The sequence below is a fragment of the Anopheles bellator genome, chromosome 2, assembly GCF_943735745.2.
Source record: "Anopheles bellator chromosome 2, idAnoBellAS_SP24_06.2, whole genome shotgun sequence".
Lineage (NCBI taxonomy): Eukaryota > Metazoa > Arthropoda > Insecta > Diptera > Culicidae > Anopheles > Anopheles bellator.
The window spans coordinates 13,062,457-13,072,392 of NC_071286.1; the positions used below are offsets into that span (position 1 = coordinate 13,062,457).

At 49.8% G+C, this 9,936-nt stretch overlaps 2 protein-coding genes across 2 annotated transcripts; one reads left to right on the top strand and one right to left on the bottom strand.

Annotated features, from left to right (window-relative positions):
- The first annotated feature begins 1,136 nt into the window (after positions 1 to 1,136).
- LOC131211896 (odorant receptor 94a-like) lies at positions 1,137 to 2,533 on the top strand. Its single transcript, XM_058205568.1, is given in 4 exon segments — positions 1,137 to 1,855; positions 1,923 to 2,066; positions 2,068 to 2,350; positions 2,424 to 2,533. Coding segments are annotated over 4 exon segments (1,209 nt in total). The 3' UTR covers positions 2,487 to 2,533.
- Positions 2,534 to 3,703: 1,170 nt separating this feature from the next.
- On the bottom strand, positions 3,704 to 8,268 carry LOC131207014 (ninjurin-2). The gene is made up of 3 exons (XM_058199621.1): positions 8,154 to 8,268; positions 5,019 to 5,195; positions 3,704 to 3,949 (listed from the first exon to the last, which is right to left on the bottom strand). The coding sequence occupies exons 1-3, from the start codon at positions 8,208 to 8,210 to the stop codon at positions 3,704 to 3,706; spliced, it is 480 nt and encodes a 159-aa protein (XP_058055604.1). The 5' UTR covers positions 8,211 to 8,268.
- Between the last annotated feature and the right edge of the window lie 1,668 nt (positions 8,269 to 9,936).

Here is a 9,936-nt window from a genome sequence, read left to right on the forward strand (position 1 = left end):
TCTACGGTCTGGCGGTAAAGACGGCGGATTTGATCAAACTTGTAGTATGTGATCAGTGCCTTCAGCAGCATCACGATCTCGGTAAACAAAATGTACATGATAAAGAGCACCAACTGTTCGAATGTTTGCATCACAAAAACGTTTAGCGCCATCGTGAACAGATACGCGGCCACCATCGTAAAGTTGAACGTGTACCGATACATCCGATAGAGACGAGATTCTGGGCGTTCGGCGTACAGGCCACAGATTTTCCAGGTCCACACGGTTAGCCGAACTGGCAAAATGAAGTTTTTCCAACATAGGTCCTCCGCTCTCGATGAATGGTCTCCGAGCCGTTTAGCCTTTACTACCATTGTTTATCGTAATGCAAGTCAAGAATTGAACTAAAATTGCAGAACGCGTAGCACTTGACTGGAAGCCTTCGGGTGTGAAGGAAGCATTTTTAATTATAGTTTATGTTTCATGTTTAATTCCCCTAAACGAAGGGCTGTCCCGATTTAGGACCTGAGGGCGGGAGAACACCTCCTATGCAGTTTCTATCCATGCTTGCTTGAAACTCCTTCCACTCATATAGTAAAACCAAACCATTTTAACAGTCAGGCTGACAAAATTATACACCACGAGCACAGGTATTCGAATTCATAGGGAAAACCTTGGGTCTCTGCATTTAAAATGAAGTGAACAAAGATTTCTTTAACTGTAGAAAATGTTGGATTACAGAGAAACGGCCATTTCAGCTCCACCATCACCAGTTATCGTATTTCTTTGTAAACATAAAATACTTATAACATAAAAGAAGGAGCCTGGCAAACTTCTAATCATCTGAATGGTTAACGCGCTGGCGTGCTTCCACATTAAATTGGATTCACTTTATGTAAGAAAAGTTCAACTTAGATGTTCAAATGCCTTGGCATCTGCACGGTCTACTCACGACCGGGCAGTGATGGTAGGTTATAGATCAATGATTAACTTGAAGCCAATAATTAACACATTCCTTGAGCGGCTTTCCAAGGACGGGAAAGAGAATAAAAAGGCGTCCAATGGTCCTGCCAAAAAATCAGTGACCCCTTGATCGCTCCATCAGTTCTAGTTCGATTGTCCTGCAGGACTGCAGGAGCATTGGTCAAGCAAACAGAATGTACGACACCAGTCGCTTTATCATTCCGATGCGCTTTGCCATGATCGCGTGGAAGTGGTGTGGCATTTTCAATGCGCCAGTTAAGAGATCGATCCCCTATCGTGTCTACTGTTACTTTTTCTACAGCTTCGTGATGGGACTGTATCTCTGTGCGCTAGCTCTCAACCTGTTCGTTTCGCAATCCTTCGAAAAACTTGTGTTCTACATCATGTATATCGTACTGACCGAGTGCGCAATGGCTCTGAAGTCCTGGACCATCTACCGCCAGTTTGCGGTCGTCTGGAGTTTGCACGAGACGATGATCGGCCAATCGTTTCAACCGCTGGACCGATACGAGAAGGACGCATGGGATCGTACACTTCGCCGGTTTACGCTGTGGTTCTACTTTTACGTCTTCGTTAGCCACCTGGCTGCGTTTGGTGTTTTCTCTCAGTTGTTCAGTGCCGAATATGGGCTGCCGTTCTTTCCCTGGTTCTTCGGCGTCCCGTACGGCCCAGAAGCCCAAGTTGCGTACTACGCCGTTTTTATCTACCAGTTCTTTGGAATGTTCTTTCACATGTTGCTTAATGTGGCCAGCGATACGCAACTATGCTACTGGCTGCAGATGATCGGGCTTCAGCTGGACCTGTTGGCAAATCGGTTTAGCAATTTGGGCACGGACGAAAAGTTTGCCAGATCCTTCGTTCCGCTGGTGCTCCATTACGAGAAGGTTCGTAGGTAGGTAGAACAGATAAAAACCGTGCCGTATACGAAGCGAAATAAGAAGATTCTTTCGCTATAACAGGATGCTGGAGCGTGTAGCGCGCCTGTTTTCATTTGCCTACTTTGTGCAGTTCAGTGTGAGTGGTCTCGCAATCTGTGCCTCGGCGTATCAGGTGGCATCGATGGTATGTAAAGCAATATCAAAACGAACCAAATCGGACTGAACCCCTGTATCGTTTCCTATTTTAGCTCAATCTAAACGATTTCAGTAAGCTCATGAACGTGTTCTACATGATGTCTATGACCATGCAAATCGGACTACCTTGTTACTATGGCAACGAAGTGGCACTGAAAAGTTACGCGCTAACGAATGCAATTTATTCCTCCGACTGGTACCACCTGAAGCGGACCAACCGGAAAAAGATTCAGCTGTTTCTGATTCGCACCAACAAGCCGTTTGCGGTAACGACATACGGTTACTTACACTTCAATCTGCCCGCATTTATGAAGGTAAGCCCGGTGGGGTTTTGGGAATCTCTCCCCGCATCAATCAATCGCTGAACTTGTATCGTCCATTTTCTAGATTCTCAACATGGCCTATTCGGTTTACTGTGTCCTGCAGCGTAAAGCATCTTCTAACATTTAGTGCATCAAATGTCCAATTCGAGTTCGAGTATGTTGTGAAAGAAAGGCCAATATATGATGGACATTTAAAACGCACAAAGTTGCGTAAATAAATGTGGAAATGGGAGCTTGGTTGACAATTAGTGAGTCCCACAGATCAACTTTTTCTCCGTTTGTAATTAAATTCCAACGCATATAAAAAAAATTACACACAGGGCAAAAGTTTCGTCGACGTGTGAAAAATTTCCCATCGGAGAAGGCCATTTTTAATTAACACGTGTGTCGTTCGGTCTATGTTATTAGAGGACCACTGTGCTTTCGAGGTACTTGGTGGTGCTTTATTAGCTTTGGGACGAAGGCATTCATAATAACTCACCTGCGTGTTTCAACTTACCTTTTCAATGTTTTAGAACTTTTCTCATAACAACACAACAAGTACGCAGGTACAAACAACCGTTTTGAAACCCCCTGTATTGTATCATGTATAATTGGTTGTCTGTCACCGCATTTTCTACTTAGGCCAAACACGTTACAGCGGCTTAGAAAGCCTTCGTCGTGCTCTCGACGGTGGCCCCCAGCGCGGGGCCAACGTCGTCCATGTGTTTCACTTCCATGCCGCTGATTAGGACGTTCACCACGACGGTGGCCAGGTTGAGACCGAGCGAAAAGTTTTGCACCGCGTTGGCCGTATCGCGCGAGCGCTCTTTGTTGATGTTGTAGTTGGCTAGCAGAATGCAGGAGATCCCCTGTGCAATCTGGCGGTTGTTGAAAAAGCGCATTTCAGTGCAGTTCGATAAGACGGTGAGTGTGGGTTCCACCGGTGGTTTAGTTCGGCTATTAGGTCAGACCCCAGATGTGTGTTCAGTTGTGAATCGATGGTACGGCCGGATCGAGCCCGAAGTTCATCTTGATGACGTCGCAAAACAGCGCCACGACGACGAACCCGAGCGAGAAATGGTTCAGGATATTGGCCACCTTCCGCTGCACGGTGCCAGCGTGCAGGTTGACCAGCGTGAGAATGACGGCTAGCATAGCGGCCGAAACCTACCAGCATTCCAGCAATTCCGAGATTGTCCGTCACCGCCCGCGGAGGTAAGGATTAGACGCGTGATTTGATGGTTAGTAGCGCGGGTTAGTGGCAGAGCTATATTAACGCTACTTGTAGAAGGTTGTAGATGAGTTGAGTGAAAAGGCGAGCCGAGCGGATGGTGCAGTGCGGTGCTGCGACATGCCTTCAGGTTAATTGTTATGCTGGGTCTGCCTCGATGTGATGTCAACCTCGCGTGTCGTCGGGTCTATTCGTTCCAGACGCCGCAACGGCTGAGAAGCGTATTCGATCCCGAACCCGGAGATGATGACGTTGAGCAGGGAGATGACGAATATGAGTACCAGAATCACATCGTTCAATACGATGGCGGCCGTTTGGTCCGGTTTGCGGTTGATGTTCAAGCTACCGATCACCACAAACAAAATACCGACCAGCATCTACGGGTGGCACAGGGAGACGGGTAGAAAAATGACACCTCGTTGGACACCGACGGGCCGCGGCCGGGCCGACAGGGAGGCAGGGTTTGTGGGTGGGTAGGATCGGAATCGGAACCGGTGGCGGAGAGCTGGATCTCGTTTCGACACGTGGCCCGAAAACACACTGTGATCCAAACTGACAGGTAGCATCATGATGACCGCGATGGCCAAAAGGCTCCGGTCAAAGATACTTCGGTTTCTTCCGGCTTCGGGTCGGCTGTTGCATGCCGAGAGCGAACATCACCACACAGACAGGACGACCTAGTAAGTTCCAGCGCAGTTCCCCAGTCCCCTCGCGCTCCGCGCTCCGTGTGGTCCAGCAATCGATAAGAAAGAGGGTCGTGAATGGAATTCCTAATTACACGGCGTCCATCGGACCAATGAAATCAATAGTCCCACCGAAGGATCATTAGCAGCTTAGCAGTTGGACCAGAACGCAAAGGAACGTGGAACTCTCGGGCGAGAGGAACTTTATTTGTGTGTCTTAGCTCGCTGGACGTCGTCCAGGCGTAGGGGCCACCGGAACCGCCGTTGGACATCATCAATACGCCGGCTAATAATGAATGATACGCGGTGGTGCGGTGCGAAGATTGAATGGCGGCGTCGTAAGAGAAAATCGATTCTTTCCATCCCACCCCACATGCAGGGCTCTAGGGCGGCGTGCCCTACTCGAGCGTGTAGCTCAGAATCTTTGGATCGAACGCGGATATGAGGAGGTTTATCATGGCCACGAGGACCGCTGTTCCGGTGACGATGTAATTGATTACGTTCGCCGACCGGTGGTACTCGGGCAGATGCAGCCGGCAGTCCCGCAAAAGACTCAGGCTTAGATTTAGCACTCCCATCACAACCTACCGAACCGGACGGCCGAAACACCAGCCGCGGCACGCAGCGCCAGCACCATCCGCCAGCCGACCCGGGAACGTGGGTTTGGGACGGGGAAAGGAGGTTATGGTCCGTGTTAGCAACGTGAAAGTCAGGTGTACGGTGTACAATAATCCGCTCCCGATTATCCACCCCGCACACTCACCTGCAGTATGATGGAGATGCTGATTAGCGTCAGCATTAGAGCGTAGAATTCGTGCTTTTCGCCGACCTGCAAAATGTACTTCAGCTGGGACGCGTTGGCCGTCAGAAGCGCTATGTCCAGCATTCCCTGTGCGATGGTTTTCTTCGTTGCGTAGCGGTTCGCGTCCATGGACTTGAGCTGTAAAAAGTAAGCGGTGCCGATGGTATTAATGAAGGGATGGCCCACAGCCCAGTGATGCGTATCCCGCTGGTCCCTCTAATCCGTAGATCGCATTTGCGAGCAGATCGCGCTGGCAACGCGAATCGTGACAAGTCAATCAAATTAGGAATTCATGAGCTTCCGATTGCTGCTCAACACACATAGGAGGTCCAGCAACTGCTTTGGGGGCACGGCGCCCTCCGGGCTGTCGAAGTCCAAATTTAATGCTAATTTCATTACGGGATCGTGCAGAACTCTGCCTGCCGGTCGGCCACCGGTTGGTGGCCACCGGAGATCGGTGGCCAATTAAAAACGGTAGAGCCTTATCGTGGTATCGCCGATGGTGACACAGTCTGTGACAGACTAGGGTGCAAAAGCCAAACTCGTCAAGGCTCTTTCGAGGGGATGACGGAGGACACCTAAAAAGTGTGGACCCGTTTCGGTCGAGCAGGAAAACAGTAAACGTCGCAAGGATTACCGTCACTTCCGTTGGTGACAACAAAACTCCAGAAGGGGAGAGCGAGAGAGAAGGAGAGAGAAAGAGCGAGGGGAACTTCTAATCCGGAACCGACGGACACTCGCTGCGGGGTGCTCGCTGAGGCGAGAGAACGCAAAACGCAAAAATTGCACGCTAACGATTTCGGTTCTCGCCAACCGAGGGTGACGTCCTTTTGTGCCCCGGGGAAGCGGTGTCCTTCCTCCTGACGTCGTGCTACATTTTTTAGATCCTTTTTTTCTTCTTATTTTTGGTAAACAACACACGAGGGGTAGGACATTCGGCAACGCACGTTGGGTCGTTGGGCTGGGTGTTCAATTGCACGTTCTGTGACAAAATTGCGAGAAGTCGAAGGGAACCTGAACTTTGTGCTGCTTTTTAGCACAGAAAAGTATTGTGCCTATTGTGCTGAAACAGGGAAAATAAATAATTATTATTTTGCATCGCGCTGCACTGACAGCACAGTACCACAGCTAGTGTAACGCGACTGACAGCATTTTTTAAGTGAGAAACGAACCAGGCCTTAGTATACTCTTTTCAAGTTCTCCTTAGCAAAGAATAGTGTTATGTAACGAAACGAAAAGGCGGAAAAATCTATGCAGCATTACAGAAGACTATATTTTGGTTTTAGGGAAACAGCACGAACCACTGTTCTTACAAACTCCTCAGTCTATTGCTCATTGCTGTAGTTACTCAATTACCAGGAGGTGGATTGGATTTCAGGCGCCATGCGTTATGCATAAAGGGCATGCATAAGTTATCCGTTCGGTGGATGAGAAGCAATCGACGGCAACAAAGGTGCAAATCCGAGCTCTGCAGGAAGCACGAACGAACGGCGGGTTCTCTAGGTGAATCGATACGACCCTTCGGGGCAACCCTTCCGCCTAGGGCGGCCACGTCTTGTAATAACTGTTTCCCCAACGTTCAACACCGTCATAATGCAATTATTGCGCCAGATTATAGATTTCCTATCACGGTTGACAAAAACTGGCTTACACCGCCCCGGGAGTAGGAAGAACCCGAATCTGCTTTACCCCTACTTTGTCCCACGGCCTACGGACGGAACAGAAGCAGAACCTATTTTACTCCTTTCCATATTGGTCGATTCATAACTTTTGCATCTTTGTTTTGAAGGACGTGATTTCGATATTAGCGACCGGCGATGGCTAGGTCCCTGGCCCTGGCTGGCTGGCAACATTTCTGACTCACTTCATTGCACGTTTCACTTCGGAAAATGGAACACACAAATTTGATCAAAACACCGATCTGGCGCCCAAAAGCTGCCTCGGCCAGCCACGGATGTTGGTGTCGGGTGACGGTGCCCGAGGCGCTGGTAGTCTAATCGAGAAATACGACCCGTTGATCTGCTTCGGTTGGGCGGCCGTATTCGGAAGAAACCGACTCGACGGGCCTGCGGACCTTAGAAACCCACTCGGGGAATCACACAGAGGCGACCCCCAGCAACATTGGACCACATGGGTGCGTCGGCTGACTGGGCCTGGCTTTGGGCCAGGCAGGGGCACGTTGTCATCAAACATCAAAAGCGGCCCAAGGGATCGAAGGGCCCGAATTGGCCGCCAGGCTCTAGGGGCATTAGCATTCGTCGGCCGCAAAAGGGGAAAAGCGAAAATTATCACATGGCGCGCTGGCGTGCACATGGCGTAGCATTCGGCGATTCCCTTCCACGTGGCCCGTACGGTGTGAATTAATCGAGATTTTGAGGTTTTCCGAGGCCGATCGAGAAGGGTGCCAATGTTTAGTAACATTGAGTGAAGGGGCCACAGAAAAAAAAGCGACCGGAATGGCTGGCTGCATCTGTGGTGGTTGTGTTTGTTTATATCCTTGCAGCAATCCTGGGCCCTGCTACTGGCCGCCGCGCTACGTAGGTACATCACACACCAAGGTGAGCGCTGACGACACGGCCGCGCGTTAATTGTGCGTGAAACGGTTCGGTTAGTTTCTGATTAATCCTGACAAAGCACTGTCTGGCCCATCGGTTCGCTTTCCGATGGGCGGTTTTGATGATTCCGAGTGCAAGTACGCCAACAAAAACCGCAAACGACCGGAAGGGCCCCCTTTTCGGTGAGTGATAGTTTTCCACAAATTACACCCCACGTGAACCCCACGGAGGCAACAGTAACAGGCAAAGGTAATTGCACGTTCTGCGAGGCAGAAGGCTAACGATGACGAGCGAGCATAATTATTGATGAGTGCAAAACAATCGATAGGTGTAAAGCGGTGGCGGCCGTCAATTAAAACGTGCCTCACGTGTCGATGCAAATGTGCGATATGCATTTCTTTGGTGGTAGAACCAACTAAAACTGAGGGTCGCCCGGACGAACGTCTTGTGTCTGCATAGGATTATGCCGAAGTGTGTCTGTTGATTTGCTATCGATTTTCGCGGCGAATCGGAGCTTTCCCATCGTCGGAACGAGACTTACGACACGATCACTTTCGCCGACATTGGTCGAGGCGGGTAGAATCGAAGCCATGGCCATGGTTTTCCCTCGACGTGGTGAATCGCTGTTAGCTGTCAATGTCTACTGCACTAAATGTACCACCGTTTCACTTGCGCGCAACACGCGTGCCGGGCCGTGCGAATATTCTTGAACTAAACCGATGGCCCCATCACGGGGCACCTTTTATCCGCTGGGCCCTTTCCGTCGGTCGGTGCGTGAGACGAGTATCCCTTTTACGGCGAAGGCGAAGGACTGAGCCCCCGCTGCGGTGGCACTGTCCAAACAAACCGGGGGTCCTCGCTTCCGTTGGCATGGCAGCGAGTGGTAATAAAACAAAGCAAGCTTCCTGCACGAGTCCTTTCGAAGCGCGAAGCGCGTACTGCACCGCCTCGTGTGCGGTTTGGCCGGCCGTATTCAAATTGGAAACGCCACACGGCGGCGGCGGTCCCTTGAAAAACGAGGGGGGAACCGTAGACCAAGACCTCTTTCCTTTTTCATCCACCGGTTTGCCTCAAGTTCGTCGGCCGGGAACGGGAGAGTCGCCCCGAGACCGAGAATGCGCGCCTTCTACGCGGTTGCGTTGCGGGCCGGTGCATTGCTAATGCGAAAAACGTCCTTTTAGAGGGTGCGTTGCGGTTTACTAATAAGGACCCTTGCTGGTGGCTGGTGTCCGATGTTGCGATCGGAAGGGGCAATCGATTAAGCGGCGCCGGTGAACCCGTTAACGGAATGTCACGTTTCGTTCGAATAGTCTTGCACGGAACTGTGCGATGAGTTGCGATAGGCTTACTTCCATCTCGGATGCCCAGCCACCAGATGATTAGAGGGCACATAAGCAGGAAGTTCCTAGTGTCAGCCCACAAATTGGAAACAATGGGTGAATTCCCTCGTTCCCATTTTAACTGACGACGGATTTGAAATCAAACTCAAACCGTTTAACTCCATCAGGCATTGCTCTGCGAGGCAGGTTTATCTGGGAGGCCACACGAAGCGTAAAGTTAATTTGTATTTGCCAAACTGTTTACGCCTCGGCCAAAACGTTTACGGGTCGGCCGACCTCGAATCCGACCGTAAACACTGTTAGCTAACGCTTTGTTTACAAACAGAGCATAATATAAGTTCTTATTTGCTGGTACAGCAACAAAATCGCAAAAAATAGAAAAAATATTCGGAAATCAAATTATTTCTCGCCTATTTCTATTTTCTCGGACCAAAACCACGAACGTAAACACGTTTGACATTTCGTTTTCATATTTTTGCTGCAACACGAAACGCTAGTTTTTACGCTTCGTGTGGCCTCTCAGTATGAGATTTATTCGTGTGTGCGTGGGAGCGAAGGAATCGACAATTTGAGAGCGAAATTCGGCGAACGTCCGTAAAAGTGAGAGAATGTCAGTGGGAAAAGAAGGCTTTCTGGCGCAGGAACGTTCTGCTCTTGGTAGTCGCCGTGGTTTCGGAACCGGAACTTTTGGGAGAGCAACAACATAAACGGGATTAAAAACGGTGGCCGATATTGTTCCGAAAGTATTGCCGATTGTTCCCGAAAGTAAGTGCATTGGAAATATTTGAGAGAAAAAAATTCCACCAAGAGTGAGGCGACAAAAAACAACAGAAAAAGAAGACCCACAATAGTGGGAAGAAATCGGTTCAAAAGTAAACCGACACGAAATCGAAAAAAAAGGAAAGAAAAACCTTCCCAGTGAAGAGCGCGCGGGAAAAGAACGAAAGACGAAGCAATCGCCGGAGTGTGACGGAGAGAAAGCGA